At 40.8% G+C, this 24,873-nt stretch overlaps 1 protein-coding gene across 2 annotated transcripts in view; it reads left to right on the top strand.

Annotated features, from left to right (window-relative positions):
* Window positions 1-24,873, top strand: part of GRIK1 (glutamate ionotropic receptor kainate type subunit 1) — a 240,982-nt gene that overhangs the window by 186,907 nt on the left and 29,202 nt on the right. For both annotated transcript variants that reach the window (XM_045002299.1, XM_045002298.1), the window contains exons 9-13: window positions 6,562-6,675; window positions 10,208-10,411; window positions 11,262-11,485; window positions 18,502-18,620; window positions 23,045-23,262. In XM_045002299.1, the coding sequence (XP_044858234.1) occupies window positions 6,562-6,675; window positions 10,208-10,411; window positions 11,262-11,485; window positions 18,502-18,620; window positions 23,045-23,262 (879 nt within the window). The remainder of the gene's footprint in view (window positions 1-6,561; window positions 6,676-10,207; window positions 10,412-11,261; window positions 11,486-18,501; window positions 18,621-23,044; window positions 23,263-24,873) is intronic.

The following is a 24,873-nucleotide window of genomic DNA, read 5'->3' as shown; positions in this document are numbered from 1 at the left end:
TAATGAGTGTGTATTAAGGAGGTGGGGGGGGGTTAAGGAACTTAAGTAATATTCTCAAAATGTGCTGAAATACTAAAAAAATTTTAATTATTGAAGATGAGCCAATCAATTATGTTTTCACTCCATCCCTAATTACTCATAGTTGCACTAAAATGGTTATGCTACTGAGGAAAAATGAAATTCTGTGTGGTCTAGTCTATTGAGATTAAACAGTGTTCTTTGGGATAAGCTTCTGAATTTGGTATTACACTCAATCAAAGGTCAAGCAAAATCACATTCCATCAGGACATGCTTTAGAGTCTTGTAAATTGCAAAGCTATACTTCAGAAATAATCTATGTGAAAAGGTCTTGTCTCCCTTACATTGTTGTTTACCAGTTGTCCTGAGGATGCAGATTGGACACCTATCTGGATCTTCTTTTTGTTAAATAAAACCAAAGCAAATAATCCACATTTGTAGGCTAGCAGATTGGGAAGATACTAAAGAACCTACCTCTCTTTCCTTATTTAATACACAAGGGTAAGAAAAAGCACCTAATCCCAGAAGATTCCATTTAGGCTCCAATCTATAACAACAGAGGCAAAGCCACTGCTGTTATCTCAAGCGTCATATTGTCAGCTAGATCTAATTACTACTGGCAAAAATGAAGGATGCAGAAGTCTCTGAATTTATTGGAACCAGCACAGTTCTGCTGTGTGGTGTAGAGGGTAGGATACCAAACACCCACTCAGGGGCTTCATGCACCCTGTGCACCAAGGAACTGTGCTCAACAGGGCTCCCTGTGCTCCAGCTAGAGAGGAAAGGGCTCATGGTGGGAGGGAAAGGGGGGAGACGGGAGGTGTAAATTATGAAAAAGTTAGAGTTCTTGATTTACAGAGTTCAGTGCTTAATGTCAACTAAAAACAACTTTGTTTCTCCTCCCACTTAAAATATTTGGCTCAGTGGATTTCCATTTTGATTCTGAATAATCATCTGAGAGTTAATTGAGACATAACTACTAGCACCCAGCTCTCTAGACTGGTTTCACTTTTCATCTTTAATGAAGCATTCTGTTTATTTTTCTCTTTACCAAGGCTGCTGGCGAGGTTTCTAAGCATTTATATAAAGTGTGGAAGAAGGTTTGTACACAGACAGGTGATGCAAGAAACCTTCAGGTTGGGTCTTAAAACTCATCCTTTGGGTTTTGACAAATGGATCTCAGATTGCAGTTTAGAGACAATATTCTATCTCAGAGTGTGCTTTTCTGTGATAGAATGAATTCCATTCCTACTCAGGATATGTACTCTAGTACTTACAAATTGTAAAGAGGCCTCAGATGGATTAAATATTTTCCCCTAATAATAATTTTTTTTTTTAATTCTCAAGGGTTGGCCCTCTTCCTCCTTTGAATAGTGGCATTAAAAAGCCACTTCACAGCTGTTCCTCTACCTTACTCATTAAAGTGGGGTTTCAAGTATCAGTGCCTTTAACAGCATTAATGGTGGGTGCTGTGCTAAGTGTGTGGCTTATTGACACTCCCACAAAGTGTGTGCCAGGAATAATTTTTCTAGTATCGACTTAAGTTTTGACTACTACATTAGATCCTGGCATACAAGAAGATTAATGGGCAATTCAGATATTCAGTAACACATGTAAACTGGAAGCAGGCTTGTTTATAAACTGTCCAACTTATTCCAGGCATCTCATGCTTTCTTTTAACATATGCGGGATGCTTGGACCAATAGAAAAGGCACCAGACTGAGAATCAGAAGAACCAAGTTTTATTCTTAGGTCTGCTGTGGACTCACTGAGTGGCCATAGGCAAGTCACTTACAAGGCCTGATTCTCAGAAGTGCTGAGCACCCATAGCTCCAACTGAAGTGGAAGGGCACTACAGGTGCTCAGCACCTCTGATAAGAAGGCCTTTAGCCTTCTGTGAATCTAGTTTTCTACCTCTATACAAGGGGGATAATAATCTCTTACCCACCTTTGTAAAGTGCTTGGGATATACAGATTTAAAAAATGCTCTGTAAAATAATAACTCTTATATTTTGCATACATCTTTAAAAATGTTAAACTTTTTTTCCCCCAATTTAAAAATACTTTTTTTTTGGCACTCTACTCTAGAGTAGCTGACAGTGTCCTATAGCACTCTTTTTCTAATCTAATAAAACACATACTTAATAACCTTGTTTTAATCTTCAGTGAATCAGGCTAAGGCACAACGGATTCTATTTTCCTCATTACTAGTGGATAGATCATCCTACCTGACATACAGAAGCTTATTGAACCAATCTAGCTTTTGACTCTAAGGCATTTCATGTTACGTTGAATTAATTTAAACCAAATTACAATTGGTTCAGAACACAGACTCATTGAGAAGGGCATATTATAGGTCTTGAATTTGTCACTAAACTGCAATAAACCCCTCTAGATTCACCATGGTGATGTAATACCTTGGCCTCATTCATCCAATGCCCTTCTGACCTTTTTCATTGTTAGTATCAAGACTGACCTACAGTGTCATTCCTTTAATTTTAATGTACAGTGGCCATCTTGATGTATTGCATATACACTGACTGTACTATTCCATGTTCTATATGATCGTTCTGCTCTTCCTCATTGCCAGCTATTTCAAGCACACCAGTCTGTCAGGAAGTCAGCAACGCTGAACAGAATAGCTTTTGATTAATGCACACTGCCCCCAAAACAAATTAAAAGAAACTAGCCATTTATCATGGCCCCAGATTAACTAAACTGATAATGCCCAAAACGTCACGTATATAAATACTTTTCAGATCAATAATCCCAATTTGATCTCCTTCTGGAAGCAAAAGAAATCTAAAAGATGTGTGTGTGTGTGTGTGTGTCTGTATGGGGAGGGGAAGGAATCATGAACAACGTTATCCCAATTAAAAATTCCATAGAAGGAGAAATGGTTAGCTAAAGAAATTGACAATGGGATCCTGGGGCTTTCAGTCATAGATAGTTTGAATGATATAATTGTTACTGTAATATTTATATAATAGAAATCCCCAAAACCCCAATCGGGAGCAGTCCCCCATTGTGCTGGGTTCTGGACAAGGAAAGACAGTCCCTGCCTCAGTTAATAATCTGAACGAATCCCGCGTGAGTCAGTAGTGACTGACCATCTGACAACCAGCTTATGGAGGTGTACAATGTGTAAAGCAGGTCAGCAGTTTCAGTCTTGGTCTGATCTGGCAGCCTTGTTGGCAATCTCAGCAGGGAGGCACTGAAAGCTGGTCCCTCCAGGATACGGCTGAAATGCACTGGCAGACCAGTGTGATGAAGCATGCTGTTCTGAGGATGGAGTATGCCAGTCCCCAAAGCCATCAATCTGCTACCTTTCACAAACTTTCAATTTAAAATATATGTATACTGAATGGACCAGACCCACAGCTGGCCCTGTCTCTTTAAATCCAAGGTAAATTGGTTAACTCTTCTAGCATAAGATGGTAGGTGATGTTTGTGACATCATTCCAGACTGTTTTAACAAATCAGTGAATGTGGATTATATGGGTATTGATCATATTTAAATTGGCAGTTTAATGCAGATGGCTTATATACCATTTTCATATTGATTTTGCTCCTCAGAGTGGAGGATATTGTTTCATTAGCTCAGGTTAAGAAGAAAATCTTTCCATGCAATTAAAGTAAAACCTGTGGTGAGCTTTGTAAAATGTATCATTCCTCAGTAACAGATATTTTGATTCTGTATTTCCGGTGGTTTGACAGTTAACTTGGCAAGATTCTTTTTCTAACCTTTCAAAAGCCTAGAATGTTGGTACAGGGAATCTGCTCGTTTTGTGCATTTTTTGCATTAATTTGGTCTAAGGCATATCATGCTTCATTCATCAAGTTTTCTGTTAGCATAGAAAGATACTGAATACTCTCTAAACATCTTCTGCATGTGTCATTTCATCACGAGTGTCTAACAATAGATAGATAATGAAAAGCTCCATTTTCAAATTGCTGTATTCAGATGTCACTTCAGGGCCAATCCTGGAAATGCTCAGTGCCTTCAATCCCCACTGAAGTCAGTTCCCGTTGAAGTGACATATTCAATCCAATAAAAATTGAGGGCACATAGGCCCAGATCCACAAAGGTACTTACATGCCTAAACCCCATATTTAGGCACCTAAGTCCCAGGTTTAGGCTCCTCTGCTATACACAAAACTCCTGCTCAGCTGCCACCTAACTCTGTAGGCACCTAGACTCATTTAGCACCTACATTTCTGCTGTAAATATTCCCTAGGGGCCTATGTTTCTGCCTCTAGGCATGCACACTGCAGCCCCGCTGTAGGCACCCAGGCACTAATCACCCACCTAAGCCCAAATGCAATCCACAGACTAGGGGGAAAGGTAGGCAGAGGAGTGCCTGGCTTGCTTGTTTGGCCTGATCTGGTGGTGGGGAGAGAATGTTAAAGTGGAGAGAGACCCATCCAGAGAGGTGGCAGATTCCTGTTCAACTCCCTTCTCCTCATCAAGGAGAGGGGAGAATTGAACAGGGGGGCTCCTACATCCCAGGGAGTACCCTAACCACTGGGCTAAAGGTTTTGAAATGCTCCCCCTCCTCACCCCCAAGCTGCCTTGTGTGGAGACAGACAGATGCCTCGCTCCATCTCACAAGAAACGCCTTTGGCTTCTAAGTCACTTGACTCCAGAAGAGGCTTCCCAGTTGTGGAGTGCAAGCAGAGACAGGGGCAGAGCTTAAGAAATACCCAGGGGCGGCTCCAGGCACCAGCACGCCAAGCGCGTGCCTGGGGCGGTAAGCCACGAGGGGCGCTCTGCCAGTCACCGCGAGGGCAGCAGGCAGGCTGCCTTCGGCAGCATGCCTGCGGAGGGTCCGCTGGTCCCGCGGCTTCGGCGGACCTCCTGCAGGTGTGCCGCCGAATCTGCGGGACCGGGGCCCTCCCGCAGGCAAGCCGCCGAAGGCAGCCTGCCTGCCGTTCTTGGGGCGGCAAAATACCTAGAGCCGCCCCTGGACATACCCCCGCCCTGTTCCAGTCAGCATCTGCCATTGGCTAGCAGGAAGCTGACTAGTGTGATGGTTTTTGTGGATGGCAGTTTAAGGCCCCTATCTTTCCCCATTCATTGTATAGGGAGCCTAGCCACCTAACTCAGGCTTTGTGGATCGCAGTGTTGTTCCTGTGATTTCTCTAAGCACCTAAAAGTTGGGCATTGTGATTCTTAGCATTGGAACGCTTATGTCCCTTTGTGGATCTGGGCATTCATTTCTTGTAGGAGACATTCGACACCTAGCAGGATCAGGCCCATACAGAACAGTGGTTCTCACATTCAGCCTGATTCTTCAATGTGCCAGTTGTCCTGTGAGGTGCTAAGTGACTTCAGCAGGATTTAAGAGCACTCAACATATTGCAGAGCTGGGCACTTAGGCCCCTATTCAGCAAGGTACTTGAGCACATGCCTAACTTTAGGCACATGTACAGCCCCACTGAAGTGAATGGGACTACTCATGTGTTTAGTTAGACGTGCTTAAATACTTTGCTGAACTGGGGCCTTGTGCAAAGTTAGGCAAGTAGCATTTTTAATTACGCCTATTTGGAGGCACAACATTTTTTCAGGAGGAAAACTTATGCATGAAAACTTGTGTGGGGTCAGTTATTATTGCCCAATTTCCAAATCTATACAACTTTATTTTAAAAGACATTAATACCAGAAGGATTTGGAAATAAAATCTTGAGATGATTTAAATTCGAATATATGTAAAGTTGATATTTATCTGAATAAATTAACTTTACTTTTGTAATTTGCACCACTGTAAAAATACTGATCCAAATCCATTGACATCAGCGAAAGCCTCCCTCTTGCCTATATTCGGCTCTGGATCAGGCCCTAAATGCTGGAGTTACTACTTATTGTGAGGATTGGAAAGGAATCTAAACCTACATTCTCCTTTAGTCTTTTGCATTTACTGACAAACACTGATCGGAGGTCAAGTGGCATCACCTTGATGGTTCTGTCATATCAGTAGTCAAGAAGTGATTGGAATAATCATTTGTGCCTTCAGCAGGTTCAGAGCAGAAGTAAAAGGCCAGTGAATCCATCAATCTGTTTCAGCATATTTATCCACGCTTTTAATCTGTTGTCTTGGAAAGGAAAGGTCTTTCCATATGTTTCAACTTTACCATTTACAAAACGAAACAATTTCATGAAAATAGACATTTGACATTTTTAGGAGGAAACAAAGTCAACACGTTCCACTTTTGTAGTAAATGGGCAAATGCACAGCTATATTGACATACCATATACTCTTATGGTTAATTCATTTCAACCTGCTTTTGAAATAGCAGTGTGTTCCTAATGATTTAAATACGACAATCAACCCTTTGATGATGTTCCCTTATTTAGAATTACAACCGGTTTGTTCCTGAAACATTTCATACTGCTGGTGTTTTAGTCAATCATAGTGATGTATGGTATCAATGTTCTTTTTTTGGACTGTGAACTATAATGCACATTTATGCAAAATTATACATAATTTCACTGAATGCAATCCGTGAGGCTTAGCAGCCATTTATCTACTTTGTTCTGCACAGATTGGGGTTTGGAACTCAAATAGTGGCCTTAATATGACTGACAGCAATAAAGACAGATCTACCAATATCACCGATTCACTGGCTAACCGAACACTCATAGTCACTACCATTTTGGTAAGTCCTGCTGCACAGTGTTAATATTATTATCCATAGTGTAGAACAGATCATACATTGCTTACATTGTTTTACATATTTATATGAAGCCTTCCTTTTCAGCCTAAACTCTGTACTTCATCTTTTGTGGTTCCCTGTACCAATACATGGTTTGACAAACCACCCCAAGTTTCTAGCCCAGCATATTATTTGCATATAGACACAGAATCAAACTGCCCACTATTCACCTATACACTAAAGTAGTCACATTTCCAAATTATGTTTAGCTTATCTCTGTACTTTGAAGAAACAATTTGTATTTCTTTCAACCAAGAAAATTTCACACACCCAAATACTAACTGTTATAGTCAGCATATACATGTTTTGACTTCTCACTACAAACAAGGTTGGACGAGAAGAGCAGCTTATAGTGCAGAGTGAAGAGACAGATAATGGTACATCCTCACCGGTGTCTAATGGAAGTTACAGTGGGGAGGACATGTTTAATTGTGTATCCTCCAGCCACCCTGATCCCTGTCTTCCTGGTCAGTGCTGCTGCTACTTGGCTGTGCAATTTGCCCCAGGCCCCGGGCTCCGCAGGGGCCCCCACGAGAATGGCCAAGGCTCCCTCCCCGGCCCGACCCCGCCTCCGCCCCTCTCTTGGAGCCTCAGTGCATCCAGGAGCGTCCCTGAACAGCTGCAGCATGGCTCCTGAGCTCCTCCCCGCTCAGAGCCATGTGGTAAGGGGGTGGGGCTGCGAGCTCCATGCCAAGCGGAGGGAGCTCAGGCCCCGCTGGAGCTCGCAGCCCCGCCCCCTTACCACACGGCTCTGAGTGGGGAGGAGCTCAGGAGCCCCACCGGAGCCACGCTGCACTGCTGTTCAGGGACGCTCCTGGATGCGGTACGCTGAGGCTCCGGGTGAGGGGGGAGCCAGGGGTAAGGGGCCGGAGGGTTGGATAAGGGGCAGGGAGTCCCGGGCACAGTCAGAGGACAGGGAGGGGGCAGAGATTGGGGGGAGCGGTCAGGGGACAGGGAATGGGGGGGTTGGATTGTGGGCATTCCAGGGGTCTGTCAGGACTCAGCGGTGGGGGGATGGATAGGGGTTGGGGCAGTCAGGGGACAGGGAGCAGGGGTGGGGTCCCGGGGTGGTGGTTGGGGGGGGTCTCTGGGGGACAGTGAGGGGACAAGGAGCAGGATGGGTCAGGGATTCTGAGGGGGGCGGGCAATCGGGGGGCAGGAAGTGGGTAGAGGTCGGATAGGGAGCAGGGCCAGGCTGTTTGGGAGGCACAGCCTTCCCTACCCTAAAGCTCATTCAGCAGTTTGAGGCTTGCAGAAGAGCCAAGCTGTTAGCTTTTCCATTAGGGCTACCATCCCTTTCACTTCTCAAATGCCAAATTATAGTCTATTTAATTTCAGTGCCATAGGGAGATTCATGTCAGGGGATGGTAGCTTCATTTAAAATTAGCCACTGGGAGAGGGATCACATGAGAAAAGCAATATCCTACACCACCTACCTCCTTCCCAACCCTACCAAGGGAGACCCACCTCCCCTGCATTCCCTGAGGCTTTAGAAGGGTTAATTCAATGGTTCTCAAACTTTTGTACTGGTGACCCCTTTCGCATAGCAAAGCTGTGTGTGTGGACCGCCCCCCCCCTTATAAATTGAAAACATTTTTTATATATTTAACACTATTATAAATGCTGGAGGCAAAGCGGGGTTTGAGGTGGAGGCTGACAGCTCATGACCCCCAGTAATAACCTTGTAACCCCCTGAGGGGTTACAAACCCCCAGTTTGAGAACCCCTAGGTTAATTTAATTTTAGCACCCTGTGTCCATTCACATGCATGTGCTCTTTTGAGCATTTCAGTTTTCACAACATAGGCTCATCCCAGATTCTGGACAAGCTCAAATGCTCAGTTCGTGGAGTATGTACATAAGCTATACTAAAAACAAACCCACAGTAACCGTCTCCAGTTTGTGAGGGACCCCATGGAGCCAGTCTCTAGGAAACAGATAAATCCATGGAGGTTAAGTCCATTAATGACTATTAGCCAGGATGGGTAAGGAATGGTGTCCTTAGCCTCTGTTTGTCAGAGGGTGGAGATGGATGGCAGGAGAGAGATCACTTGATCATTACCTGTTAGGTTCACTCCCTCTGGGACACCTGGCATTGGCCATTGTTGGTAGACAGGATACTGGGCTGGATGGACCTTTGGTTTGACCCAGTATGGCCGTTCTTATGTTCTAAGCTAAATGAACCCAAAGTTATGGAGACAGATATGAGTCAAAGAAGCCAGCAGAGTATCAGAAACCTGGAAAAATCTCTGACTGGATGGGCTAAGGCGTTTGGTCACAAGCTGAGGTGGTTCAAAGTTTTAGATTTTTTTTAAGCAGAATTTTTTTTTGTTTCTTTAAACAATCAAACACAGCAAGCAGCAAATATTTGGCCATACAATTCTGAAACCCCAAACTATATTCATGTTTTGGCAGACTAATTTCAGCTTTTCAATTAAAAAACCACAACAAATTTTGAAGGAAAGCAGACATTGTCTGTTATTTTTTTCTGCTTTTTAAAAACCCCTAGTTTTCAATCCAAAAAAATGTTTTGACGGAAAATATTTGTCCAACCCTTTTAATGAGATTTAGTGCCTTTTAGCACTAGCTGATGCTGAGAACTAGTGATACCTTGTAAAGAAGTTTTCTCAAAACTGGGTTTGTGCCGAGATGCAGAAGGTTTATTTTTCCCAGGGCTGCCCATGGGGGGGGAGCAAGTGGGGCAATTTCCCCCGGGCCCTGCAGGGGCCCCCACAAGAATATAGTATTCTATAGTATTGCAATTTTTTTTATGGAAGGGGCCCCTGAAATTACTTTGCCCCAGGCCCCCTGAATCCTCTGGGCGGCCCTGGCTGTGCTGGCTGGTTCTGGGTTCCCTTGAGAAAGGGAAGTTGAGATTCCTTGTGCCACAACTCCCTCTCTGCTGACTTTCCACTGCCAGGAGCCCTGCGCTTTAGGTTAAAACTACAGAAACCTGCCTTGCACAGAGCTGAAAAGGAAATACCATGTGCACAAAACCACTCTACCTATGCTATTTTTTTATTCTCTCCCATTAATATATTCCAGTCGATGGCTATATTATTTCATACTTTTTAAGGTTTGTTTTATTTAGAAAGTCAATTTTTAGGGTTATTTTATGATTCTTGGTCTAGTATTTATTGTACTACTGCAGTATCCTTACCCATCCCTTAACATGGCACATTATATAGTATAGATCTTGGGCCTGATTTTGGAGGTGCTGAGCACCAACAACTCTAATTAAAGCCAATGGGAGTAACAGGCCCTCAGATCCCATGAAACTCAGACACAGTACATTTATAGCTGATTGATTTGGGCAATTTACTAACATATCTAAGATGATTTTTAATGGACATAGTAAATTTGTTGCACCTATACAATTGTAGTAAATCATCCAACTATTTGTGTAATGTATAAATGGAAATTATCTGAAATGTACCTCATTTCTATTGTTACATATTTGATGTGTTTATTCTATAGGAAGATCCCTATGTTATGTACAAAAAGTCTGATAAGCCCTTGTATGGAAATGACAGATTCGAAGGATATTGCCTGGATTTGTTGAAGGAACTGTCAAATATTTTAGGCTTCATCTATGAGGTCAAACTAGTTTCTGATGGTAAATATGGAGCCCAGAATGACAAAGGAGAGTGGAATGGGATGGTCAAAGAACTCATAGATCATGTAAGAATGAATTGTTCTGTCTTTATTCTACTTTAACCTAAGATAGTTTATAAGAAGCCAAGTCAAATGAAGTGTTTACATTAACAGGAGGACTAGCCATTTTCACAGAGCAGAAAAGCCCTTGAACAAAGACAAGCACTTAGGGTCTGCATTTTGGGGAGAAATCCTTCCCCCCTGTGCTGGGGTATTCTAGGAGGGAAGAAATACATTACCCCACACTGTAGACCTGATCCATGGCTACTATGACAGCCCTGAGACTACAGTAGTTCACCCAGCACCTGGGCCCTTACTCTGCAGCAATGATAGTTAAATCTCCATACCAGTAGACCCAATCTCCCCTGCACAACAGTAGGCAGGGAGCCGCTGCATTTCACTGCTCTGCAGTTCATGAGCGGTGCTGAGCCCCCCTGCAGGCTCTGCAAATCATGCCCTACCCTATGCATTGGAAAGGTTCCCATATTGTTGCATCAAAGGATCTTGGTGTCTGCAAAGACAAGGAAAAGCTTTGATTTGTTTGGGTGCTCACTTCCCATGAACAATATTTCAGACATGTCCATTCTGCTTCTGGTAACGTCCTAATAATACACTGTTTTGCCACAATTTCTTGATGTAAACTGTTTCAGTCATACTCAAATTACTATAGCTCTTCTGAAGTAGTTTTCTGCCCACAATGACCTTTAATAAGAAAACCAAGAATTTTTATTTTACACTCAATTACAGTTCAGCTTCTAGGCAAAACTAGACATGTTTGTTTTAGCTTGTTTAATACCCATGGGAAAAGGTGGAAGGAATAAAAATATGCTTGTTGAATGCAAAGAAAATGAGAATATTTTCCAATTTGTGTTCCCAGAAAGCCGATCTGGCGGTTGCTCCTCTCACTATCACCTATGTAAGGGAGAAAGTAATCGACTTTTCAAAACCCTTCATGACGCTGGGGATCAGTATTTTGTACCGGAAACCCAATGGCACAAATCCTGGTGTTTTCTCCTTTCTCAACCCTCTTTCTCCTGATATTTGGATGTATGTCCTCCTAGCCTGCCTTGGAGTCAGTTGTGTACTCTTTGTAATTGCAAGGTAAGTTTAAAGACTGTGTGAGAGACAACCTCTTTACTTCCCTTTTATCATATATGTGTTGCACTGATCACACAACATATACTCACTCCACTAATGACAATTTAATGATATTCTAGGAATTTTATACAGTAGCAAAAACATTGCATTCCGGAAGGGTTGTCTTGCATTATTTTGTATATGAAAATAAATATTCTTAGTGTGATGGGATTGTTCTTTACTTAAGAGTTTAAGGGAGAAAAAATAAAACTGATAAAATTTGTCATCAGTTACTTAATAGAAATGAAAATAGTGCATACAACTGCTTTTCAGCATATAGTTACTCCTTTATAAACACTGCACTTTTCAACTAACAGTGCATACAGTTAAAAGCCAAGAGAGAATCTGAAAATCTTTGTTGCTGAAGGGTGGAAGTCAGCTCAGATCAATTCACTCTGAAAATTCAGGATAGCATAACAGAGAACCTAAGGGCTTCACTCTGCAAGATGTTCCCATACCTCTCTCTAAAGTGAATTGTCACAGGAGGTACAAAGCATAGTGTACTCTCAAATCCCAAGTGAGAGCCATATCCAGGAAGGCACTTATGATCCAGGGGAGCATGTGTTTAACTTGAACAGGACTTAAAATTAAGCATATGCTTATATGCTGTCCTGAATCAGGGCCTCTGCTAACAATGAACTCCTAACCCATGGAAGAGCAAACTCCTAATAGGATACAAGAAGTTTAGAAATGACAAATTTAGAAATGGGGGGAAAGGGGGGGGACTCGATTAATGAAAAGTTCAACGAATTGTGTTTAAAAACTGAAAAGGAAAAATATTAATATTAATATGATTGACAGAGTTCAGCAATACTCCTTTCTTAGCAATTCTGGAGTCTGATGTTCCAATGCCTTTCTTACATGAATAGTTCATATATAAGTAGTCACATTAACTTCAATGCTACTACTGGTATAAATAAGGGTTAGCCATTTGAATAAAGGTTTGTGGGATCAGACATCCACACTGCATATGAAACTTTCCAAGATATCCCTTCCTAAGGAATTTCAATATTTTATATAGAAAATATTAATTCAACATCCCTTGGATGCCATATTTGAAACATATTTTTTTTTCTGATGGCATTTGATATCCATACTAAGACTCTGTAAAAAGTCATTTATTTTTACTTTTTCCACTATTTGGAATTATAATTTTCATCACTATTTATTGAACATTTTCCAAACTTTCCTCCTCCTTCCTAGGAATATACATAAAAATATTTGTCTGAGTTACTGGTTTTTCCATTACCAACAATTTTTTTTTCTTCTGATACCCTGTAAAGCTTTTCCCCCAATTTTATTATGTATTGCTTTGAATATAAAACAATGACATAATTCACACTAATGAAGGAAAAAGAGCATCAGAGTAGATACTACAAGAAAATAAGTTTCAAATAATGTAACTCTTCATGGTCTAACATTTATATAATACAGGTAACTATAGGATAATATATAAAACTGTAATGCTGTATTGTTGAAATTCTAAATATTCCTCACATCAGAGTAAAGATACAATGTAAACATTTAATACAAAACTCTTGTAAATGCTCATGTAACCCTTCTGCCCATCTGAGTTGGCAGCAACAAGGGCCAGGTTCAGTATCTAGGAGTTCCCTTTCAATAACACAATGCAAAACCATCTCGTGCCCCCACCCAATGACCTGGGACAATTACATACCACCCCCAGGTGTCTCTAAGAGGCAATACTTCCCCTCGCGCAAGCACAGTCTCTGAGTGTAGCAAAATCCTTTTAATAAAGGAGGGAAACAATGCGGCATTATGTTGGGGAAACACCACAAACAGAATTCATAACACAAACCATGAGTAAAAGACACCCCCCCTCACCCCACAGTAAGTTTGGCAGTATCCTTTTCCCCTCAAGGTCTTAAGTCCAGCAACCCAAAAAAATCACCCAAAATCCCAAAAGTCCAACACCCCAAAAGTCTCTTGAGTCCAGCAACCCAAAAATCACCCAAAAGTCCAACAACCCAAAACTCTCTGTCCCTGGTCAGTGCAGCCCTAGAGTTCAAAAGTTTATCTGCAGGGTTTTACCTCCCAGCCCGGGGGGTGCGGGGGGGATGGAGGGGGCACAGCAGTGTTAAGGGGCACCTTACGTGGTCCGAGGCCGACTGCCTGCCTCTCCATGGGGTTCTGCTGCAGCCTTCACCACCAGCCGCTCCACTTTTCCAGCTGTCCTGTGAGCCACTCCAGCCGTTCCACGAACTGCTCCGCTCTGCTAGCCGCTGCACTCCACTCCACCAGCTGTCCTGCGAGCTGCTCCAGTCATCCCACAAACTGCTCAGCAATATATCTTCACCCCCACCCAAGCACTCAGTGATTTCAACTCTCAGTAATGTTAGCTCTTTAGTGATTTCAGCTTGTAGTAGGCAAGCCTCAGTTCTGGTGCACCATTGGCCCAAAGTGAATTCAGCTCAGCAGCCTGTAACTAGACTCCTAATGGAATTAAAATTAGCTCTGATATTCCACAGTAGAGAGAGGAGGTGGTGCAATTGGTATTTCAGGCCCTCAAAAGGGGCCCATACCATCAGGTACAAATACTTGTCCCCAGCCTCTCTCAATTCACTGGGTTTTGAAACCCATGTCCCTTGTCTAGCGAGTGCTACTTAGTTGATAGCGAGTCCCTCTGTCATAAAACACTTTCATTGTCCTTGATTCACATAATCAGGGTAACAACCCTTTATTCTTCCTGCCCCAATAACAGAGAAACTAGGGATCCCACAGCAGCCAAAGTGACCATTTGGGCTGCTGTGGGTTCATGCTAGGCGGGGTGGGTGTGCCTCTGCAAACAAGATCAGCCCCTGAAGTTCTTTTCCACAACTCGCCACAATTCACCACCAGATGTCAGGGTAGAGCTCATCCTGACTCTGCTTACACGCAAACTAATTTGAGTCAATTAAAATTGTATCTTTTGATTCCAGAGACCACAATGAAAGAGCAAATGTAATAAAATAGCATCATTATAATAGCCCCATGTTAGTCATTCTGATAATATGTATACATACCGTCTGATTTCCTGTACAGCTCTGAGATGAGTTACATAGTTCTTGTCATGAGTTCCCCGCACCACAAATTATGATTTCTTTTAATTGGTGAGCTCCCTTATTTACAAGAGCAGTCCCACAGAGGTCAGTTGGATGTGGTTGTGTATTTCTTTATGGCCCACAGAACAGCTTTCTTTTCAAGTGGATGCACTGTCCAAATGCACTCTTTCATATATGTCAAACTTTGTCTGCTTGCTGGTTTCAGCACCAGTGCCCAAGGCAAACTACAGTGATGGGGGCAATTTGTAGGTTTTATTGTTGTTTTGTTTTAAACCGCTTAGAGTGTGGGTAGAGGATCATGGGACAACTCATTAGTGTAGGTCCTGGGTGACAGAAAGAGTTCATCCATCACTGACGGCTAATCTCATATCAGCCACAAGACTGTGCACAATTAGTCATGATTTCCCACAAGCTCTTGCAGTAGCTCACTGTACCATGAATAATAATTCTAACTGCACACAAATCATCGTCTCATTCATGGCTGATATTCAATCTGCCCATCAGTGACAGATTAACTTCGTTCTGTTGTTGTGCGCCAAGACTAAAAACATCCCACAGCCTTCTCCACCCAGGAACAGGGAGAAGGGAAAAAAAAAAAAAAGCAAGCCCCAGTTTGCCCTCAGCCCTGTAAATCCTCTAGGAAAGCCATGTCAAACTCAGAAAACAGACAAAGCTTTACGTATATGAAAGAATGCACCGGATATGCCAAGTAATCAAGAAAGCCACCCAATGGGCTATACCCAAATGCATGCCCAAATGAACACAAACAAAAAAGAGGAAAATATTATTGAATCATCATCCCTTGTGTTTCACTCTCTCAACCGCTAAACGTTGCTCCCTTTAGGTAAAACCAGTACTTTGCCCCTGGAACAATGATAATTCTCATTTTCTAATTTTAAAAAAAATCCTTAGACATATCAAGCTTTATTATTCTTGCTGATTACTTATTTAGGAAAACAGGAGACTCAGGGCCCAATTCAGCAAATGACTTAATAAAGTTTTATTCATGTCAATGGAACTTAAAAGCCTGCTTGAGTGCTTTGCTGAACTGGTATCTAGAAGCAGTGCTAAATTAGTTGGCAAATAGTTATGCTGAAGTGTTTAGTAAACATCTGACATTTAAACTTGCTTCAACACGCTAGGACTCTGACTACACATCTAGGAAAAGCCAGAATAGTCCATTCACACCTCCAAATCTGTTTTTCATCTGTTAAAGATTTGCTTTTTTCACCATGCATTGAAAAGGTCAATTCTCAAGAACCTTTTGGCGAGATACTGGGGGCAGAGCTCAAGAAGACCCTCACACACAAATCTCCACTATTCTAGCAGTGCTATAACAAATACACTTCATTGTTTATTGTTGCCCTCTCATTGAGAGAAATATTCAGGGATAATATTTATGGACATGTCTGTTGTACTTCTAAAGATTTTTTTTTCAGTGGCATGACTCATATCTTAGTTCTTCTTAGGTCTTATGTAGCATTACCATTGTTATTTAAATTTTGTATAAAGTGTCATAATAATTAAACAAATAGCTATGCCTTATCACTATTTGTAAAGTTACTGATTTTTACAGTTTCTTTTTAATTCTTCTCCACATTAGCTGTGACTACACTAATAATGTTCTGCTAAAATGTCTCTCTGTTGCCACCTTCATTTCATCTCCACTGGTGATATCAGTGGTGGAAGTGCTAGCATAGGTGTCTATCAATGATATAGGCATAATGTCATAAAACTTTGCTAATAGAAACCCTACATGAGGTCAGGGCCGGCTCCAGACCCCAGCACGCCAAGCGCACGCTTGGGGCGGCATTTTGCCGGCAGGGCGGCAGGCGGCTCCAGCGGACCTTCCGCAGTCATGCCTGCGGAGGGTTCGCTGGTCCCGCGGCTCCGGTGGACCTCCTGCAGGCATGACTGCGGAAGGTCCGCCGGAGCCGCCTGCCGCCCTCCCAGCGCACCCTCCGCGGGCACATCTGCAAGAGGGCGACCGGCAGCGCGCCCCCTGCGGCATGCCACCCTGCTTGGGGCGGCCAAATTCCTAGAGCCGCCCCTGCATGAGATAATGCTTAACTGCCAGCAACCTACAACATCTTGTCTACACTACTGCTCCCACTGATGGAAACAAATGAGGAGAAACAACAATGAAAATATTAACAGAAATTTCCTAGGTTAGCCAAGTCCTGGAATAAAATCATTGACCTGCCCCTCCTCTGTTCATTGCATCAACATTTTATACGGTACATTGCACAGAATAAGGTGCATAACAAGAAAATCTGATATTTAACTCTAATAGAGAATGAGTCACTGATATACTAGCACAAAATTTTTAAAAATATCAACTGTAGTTACTTTTGCTCTTTGAATAATCAAAAGGTCATATAATAAAATAAAGCCTTTCTAGTCTGGCAGAAGTAGTTCTGCCGACTGAATTTTATTGCTATTTTCTAGCAGTTGCCATTTTGTTCCTTCTGTTGTAGACACATTTTTGTCTAAGCTACAGAATATGTTTATTACTTAAAAAAAGTAAGAGCCCAGCCCTGCTCAATTTGCAGTGCAAGACTCCCAGCAAAAGATCATGCACAATTTCTGTTTTACACTCCTTGTAACATGTTGACATTGTAATTCAGTGTGTGTGAATGCCCAGCAGAAGGCCTTTGCACTTTGATGGCTTATATGCAAGTTAGCTGGTACATAGACCATGGCTCACAGGGATGAGTTTCACCCTTTGTGCACAAATCTAGATAAGAACAATTTCATTGATTGTAGAAAGGTGGTTTTCACTCTATTAGCACAGTGAAAAACTTGCTGGAATGTAATGGCTTGTTTTTGTTTTTGTTTTTTTTTAAATGGCATATGTAGAAATTTTTTGTCTTTAATCTTTATATTGCCTTTTGCAATTATGTTTAACAACTATTGTACTAGTGATGATGATATTGTTTAGTTAAATGGCATCTTAAGCTACCTACTGTTTCAATTAGTACGTTCATTACTATCAGCATTCATTACTTCAGCTTAGCGTAGCGCTCTGGTTGCAAGAGTGCATAAATTCAAAGCTTAATTATATTGCCGAAACAGTAATTAAAATGTATTAGCATGGCATTGTCAATTAAAGCTATATTCATAAACTTCAGCAGGAATGTACCTAATGTGCCCTGCAGAGCTGAGAAGCAGCAGGCACAGTACCATGGGGAGGAACAATCTTTAAAGCAACTTTGCCAACTATTTTGCCTACCATAATAGGGTATAGATTTTGCATTTTCAGCAAGGTGTGCTGGGAATTAAGCACTATTCTTCCACTCATTAAGGGGAAACTGGCTGCCTAATTCTCTGTACATGATACTGAAAATATACCCTATGGTTTTTAAGCACTGAAATTACTCCTGCAAAGTAACAACAACTTATTAAAGTGCTGTAACCTATTGGAGAAAGTGGCACAAAAATTAATATCATAACACCAACAGGTCTTGTAATATAGTTTTTTTGTCATGCCCAATGCCAGTTCTTTATATAGAGAGTACTCCAAAGGCACTGCTTTTAGAGTGCCATTTATCTTTTGTGCTTCACCAGGGAGCAGCTACATGGAATCAGTGCATCCCCTTCTCTGCAGGTCATCAGTCGCGTGGCTAGGGGAATGACTGGGAACTTTGAAAGAAACAGTAGTCTTATATTTGAGGATTACAGTCAAAGAGCATTAGGATTAATGAAGTAGGGCTTATGCTAAAACTGGAGCTCTGAAAGCCCCTCCCTGCAGTGCAGTGCTGCTCTGCAGCTTGCATATGGTAACGGTACACATATCTATGCTTTAGTTTTGGTTATTTTCTTCATTAATCTTTTCATTTTCTGCATTCTTTAGCAGGTTTGCTGGCTCAGTGTGTATTTTATCTGATGTTTACAGACTGTTTCTGTTAACTACCACAGGTTTACACCCTATGAGTGGTATAACCCCCACCCGTGCAACCCTGACTCAGATGTGGTGGAAAACAATTTTACTTTACTTAATAGTTTCTGGTTTGGAGTTGGAGCTCTCATGCAGCAAGGTACACCGGTTACACATCATTATTGCACACATCCCACAGTCTGCTCAAGGGCTTCTGTGCTGGTAAACTCCACCATCTGTAGCTACCGCATATATTGTAAAACCTGATCTCAGAAATTAAAAAAGCAGATTACACAGTGAAGTGGGGTTGGGGGGAGAGGGAAATTAAACTGACACCTGCTTAAGTACAAAATATGGTACCTGCAGAAATTAGAAGGGAAAACATACAAGAAAGTATAAAGTCAGCTGTCCCATATGGGAGCTTCTGTGGACAAAACAGAAAATAAGAGCCAGATGACTACAAAGGTATTTTTATTGATGAGAAATCTAAAATTCCTACACTGAAAACAGGAAAAATCTCTATTTGCGTAGGCTTCATCCCAATATAGACAGTAATAGCCATAGCGAACACATACAGGACCAGCCAGTCAAAAGGTATTACTTCACAAAGATTGTTAAATTTTGTTGGCAATTGCCAAACTTTTATTTAAAACCAAAACAAAACCTATTTTTATTGGCTTTTCTGCAGGTTTGAGTCCCATGCTCTTGTAAATGCATCCAACCTTAGAATTAACCAAGTCAAGTCCCAGTTGCTGCTGAATTTTGGAAACTTCACACAGATACTCGCATGACAATGAAGGGCACGAAGTGCACTCGATAGGGGAAGTCACGCAGATACATGTACTTTAAATACTTATGCTTATGGCATGTGTATACTGAGGCTTCCCATTAAAGGGCTATATTGTATCAATACGGGGCTCCATTCAACATCTCTGAAAACATTTCCCCTCCTCCCCCACCCCAAAAAAAGGCAACACATAAGGAAGTCGCAGCAATACATTGGTATTAAATTCCCAAATATTTAAGAAAGGAAGGAATACCTACATTCATTCAGATACAATTTATTCTTTTCATAGGCATGAATACCAATTTGGATTTTGTAAAAAAAAATAATAATAAATTATTATTCCTAAAAAAAGGAATTTTTCTTAGACAGGGTGGTGACGAAATTTCACACTGTAACTAGGATAACACATCCACAAAGTTTTATTGGTATATTCATCAGACACACAGATCCTCACCAAAATTATTTTGAAGATTGGAGATAAGGTGTTTTTGGGTTTTTTTCCAATGTATCTGTAAAGTACAGACTAAGGTTTTACAGTATCAGGCAGGTGTGTGTATATAATTGTGACTGCCTTGTGTGTGAGAGTGCCCCAAGATTTTGTGTTTTTAATGTCCTGCCTTTTTGGAGTTTACCATCATCCACAGCAAACTGTGGGATGCAGTGTCTACTAGTTACCACTACCTTGGGTACATGACAGTCAGCCCCAACCAGACTCTGCTTGTCTTTCAAGAAGCTTTACAAAAACATTTGTAAGGCGAAGCAAATGTTTCCATGTACAAACTTGTGGTACGTGTGACTGTAAGTGCACCATCAGTAACATGTAGAGTTTGAACAAGAGATGAATGGTTGCTAACCTCTGCATCTATTGTTATGCTCTTTCTTGTTAACAGAAGCTGCTTGTTGTGCTTGATTGGAAGCCACTTGTTTATTAAATTTTAAAATGTGATGATCAGACTTTCTCTTTTCTACAGAGCGTGAGCAAAGTCTGGATCAGGATTGGCTGTCATGTCTGCCATAAAAAGGCACTAGAGAGACTTCAGCAAGTATTGTCTCTGACCCTGAATCTTACTAGTAACATTTTACTTAGACGTTATTTCCCCATTCCCTTGAAGTTCTCAATCCAGATATTTCCTCTGGTCTTTGAAGGTATCCAAACATGGCATACTTCTAATTATAGTGAGCAGATAATTAAAAAATGTATGAGAAACTATTACTTGTAAAAACTCAAGTGACCTACTAAGGCCTGAATTCAACAAAATGCATAAGCACATTCTTACCTTTAAAACTTAGAGCTTAAGTCTCACAAGATTACGTCAATGAAACTAAAGCATGTGCTTACGCACTTTCCTGAATCGGGTTCCAAGAGATGGTGAATACTGAAAAAAATCACGGTCCTGATCCCGCAATATGCTGAACCCCACTCAACTCCGATTGACTTTTGTGAGACTGGAGGGTGCTCAGCATCTTACAAGATCAATCGCCTTGCTTATAACACTCTGTGGCAGGTTAAAATGTACTGTCCTTAGTTTAATTAGATTAAAGATTTATACAACTAATTTGCCACTGGAGAAAACCATTGGAGTATTATAATTTTGCCAAAAAGCTACAGTAGCCAAGAGTTTCTCCACCTCCATCTATTATCGTGTACCTCTAACTGTAAGGCTGCACTACCAGCTTTTATGGCAAGCTGCTAAGGTTTCTGAAGTTTAGTTGCTATTACTATCACTATACATTAAAACTAGGATTGTACCAGTGTCTAACTACATCTTTTATATTCCTACAACTATCTAGGCTTTTAGAAAATGACATCTTCATGAAGATCTGAATCAGCATACCTAGCAGCCTGCTCTTACGTTTGCTAGGTCAACTACACTTCAGAAATAAATACATCCTTAGGAATAAAAAAATCGTGTTTCACTACATTTAAAAAAATCTAGTCTGATAAAGCACCAAGAAAAGCACAATTAACAAACATAAATCTGGATGAATCTGCAGCTCTTGAAATGATACATTAAGATTCCCTAAATTAAATAGGAACCTCTACTTTTAGACTGTTGGCCTAGTTTAAAATCAGTGCAACACAAAGGCTACACACGGCAGGAAGTCAGCTTTGCTGTTACCTCTCATAATTTGGTAGCTACATCAATGTACTCAGAGCCCTCGGCTATGCTTAGCTCTGACCTTTAAGAGAGATGTACATATATTTATAAAAAGCTACATTAAATCTGTTTGCCTGTGGTTTGGAAGATTATTACCCTTTCAACTTTTGCTCAAATTGTATAGAGTTTTTATGTTTAAATCTTCCAAGGTCTTAAATACTTTCTGTGAAATGTCTGAAGTTCCTAATCATTAAGTAGATGAGATGACATAACACTTCAACAACAGGGACCTTTCTCTAACAATAATGAATATTAGTTAAATCAAATTCTGTACACACTCAGACCCCAGTTCAGCCAGCACTTAAGCATTTGCTTAAGTCCATCCTTATTCATCAAAACACTTATGCACTGTGCTTAACTCTGATGTTAAACTGAAGTCAGTTGACTATAAGCACACAATCAAGTGCGTGTCTGAATCTGGGCCTTAAACCCCAGGCAATCCACTGAAGTCAGCAAGGTTGCATACTGTGTCAGTCAGGGCAGAATTTGGCTCGTAATGTTTAGGAGTACTTTGCTTCACAGCTGGGATCAAATTCAACCCTCCTGAGTCAATTATATGCCCTTAAAAAGTAAAATGAAACATACAAATTATCCATTTATTGTCCTAGTCTCACAATGTGAGATGTGCAGTCAGATATGCTCATGCCATTTCAGTCAGCATTCTGACCTTTAAACTGGGATTAATTTATTATTCGTAACATTGCACCATCATGTAGAGATCCAGAAGGGACTGCACTTGAAAACTAAGTATAGGCTTATAAGACTACATATTTTAGGTCTTGACCCCTGCAGCCCTTATTCATGTGAGTAAGTCCCACTGACTTTACTGGAACACTACTGACTGCGGTGATACTGTTTGTCTGAGTGAGGGCTGCAGGACCATACATACCAGCATGTGTAGATAAGAGACACAGAGCAAAGCATCTTTTTAAGCACTTCCTCTAAGTGGTGAATGGGATACAGTAGAACCTCAGAGTTATGAACTGACCAGTCAACTACACATCTCATTTGGAACCGGAAGTACACAATCAGGCAACTGCAAATACCCCCCACCCCAAAAAAAGCAAATACAGTACAGAACTGTGTTAAATATAAACTACTAATAAAATAAAGGGAGAGCAGCATTTTTCTTCTGCATAGTAAAGTTTCAAAGCTGTATTACATCAATGCTCAGTTGTAAACTTTTGAAAGACCAACCATAACATTTTGTTCAGAGTTACGAATAAACTCCATTCCCAAGGTATTCAAACCTCTGAGGTTCTACTGTATTGTTCTTCTGAAGGTTTAAGGCTTAAAGCCTCATTAGAGTACTTGTAACAAGCAGTTAAGATACAGATAAATGGCTAGTATAGCTTGCTAGGAGTCTAAAAGGTTAACTCCAAAGGTGACATTATCTCAAAGACAAATTGGTGTTCAGACCCATGGATAATCATGTGTTTGTTAGGTATCATGGCATACATCCCCTTTAAAGTATGTTACCATTATAAATGTTATCTGTACATATGTGAGATTACTGTGTAGATTTCTTTTATTATTCTGTGGTTCATAAATGTATTATGCTCCTAAAAATAATCTACTGCCAGAGAAAGACTTCTTTCAACATGTTTTAATATGATTGTTTTGATGATATTATAACAGGATCAGAGCTGATGCCTAAAGCTCTTTCTACCAGAATAGTTGGAGGAATATGGTGGTTTTTCACCTTAATCATAATCTCATCCTACACTGCCAACTTGGCTGCCTTCCTGACAGTTGAGAGAATGGAATCCCCCATCGATTCAGCAGATGATTTGGCAAAGCAAACCAAGATAGAATATGGGGCTGTTAGAGATGGATCAACAATGACCTTCTTCAAGGTAAAATAGCACCAGATGGTTTTGCACTGTCAGAATTGTAACCTTTCACTAATAGATTCTGAAATGTGGAACGGAATGAGAAATTTTGAAAACATTCGTTTAGTAAAATTAAGCAGTTATAACAAATCCCTAATCCACAGAACGTCCTCCAGGAATCTAAACATGAGTGACGGGGAAGGTTGTTACATGCATGTTTCCTTCTGTCAACCAGCAGGAAATTGCCACAAACAGATTACAGTCTGATACTGTATCACCTTTAGTGAAAGGTCCTCAGTACTGTAGCTGCTCCCTAAGAATGGAGGGCTCAGGGCAGCTTCAATCTGGAAAGTCCCTTCTAGAACAGGTCCAATAAAAGAGGGGATAAAGGACTCTGGAACAATGTACAGGCACAAAGTCTCTGTTGGAATAGCCCCATGCCTTTAGTGAACCCTCAGGATCTATATAGTCTGGGGCCCAACCACCTCCTCCTTTTGAGAAAGGCAAACCCATGCCCTAGCCAAAAGAATTTAGTGAAAACACTGCGAGGAGGACCTCCACAGTTTTGTACCATCAGGGCCCATTACCACTAGCTATTCTTCACAAAGGGGGCTGTTTGACCTGAAGTTTATAATAAGTGCACCATCTAAGATAGCTACTCGATCTTGCAAAGCAATTGGAAAAATACAAAATAGTTAATTTACTTTTAAAAATATTTTATATAAAGAATATAGATTTAAAATTTAATATATATAATTATTAAGTGAGAGCATTTTCTAGTGCAATTGCTTCAGTAGATAATTAAATTCATTTTGATAATCAGCTTTAATTACATATAAAATGAATGGATCTCAAAATGTCAATACATATACCAACTAGTTATAAATATGGAAAATGTACAAAAACCAAACCATGGCAATTAGCACTAATTAGCAGCTTTGTTCTCACACCCAGGAGAAAATCCAAGGATTGAATGTACCTAGGTAAGTATTAATATCATGCTCCTCAGTATGGTATCTGAGCATCTTTTAACTAATCTTTAGGAAGCAGTCCTTCCAAAGAGAATGAGAATGAGTCACATTGGTGAAACAACATGTGGGAAAAATAGCTTCTGCGAATGAACATTTCAGTTTCTGGTGTTATCAGTTTGACATCTTATGTGAGTATTTTAAAAAAGTCTGTGGCAAACCTGGCAATTTAACCCAGATGCCTCAAATCCCACTGCAGTACCTTAACCACAAGACTATCTTCAGATGAAGAAAGATGTTTTATATACAAATAAAAGAAAGTAATGGATTGCAGTTCAAATATTTGGATCATATCCCCAAACTAGTAATTTTCAAAAAGGATTCTACAGTAGTTTGCTACATCTTACATGGCCACTCTGTTTTTAGCAGTTAAGGGTAAATTCCTCTCTTGCTGCCCCTGCTTACTTCCATCTATCATTGCGGAGCGGTGACTGTGTATTTGAATAAGAGAAAAAACAATGCTTTTTTCAAAGCCTGATTATTTAGTCAGTTTTTGAAATGACAAGTTGAAATCTCTATTAACATATGCTGGGAAACAGCTCAAGAACCCTAGGAATTGTCACAAAGTAACTACAATATCACTTATTTTAATAAGGAACACCTATTA

The sequence above is a fragment of the Mauremys mutica genome, chromosome 1 (genome assembly GCF_020497125.1).
Source record: "Mauremys mutica isolate MM-2020 ecotype Southern chromosome 1, ASM2049712v1, whole genome shotgun sequence".
NCBI classification, from domain to species: Eukaryota; Metazoa; Chordata; order Testudines; family Geoemydidae; genus Mauremys; species Mauremys mutica.
This window is presented reverse-complemented; position numbering and strand designations above follow the sequence as displayed.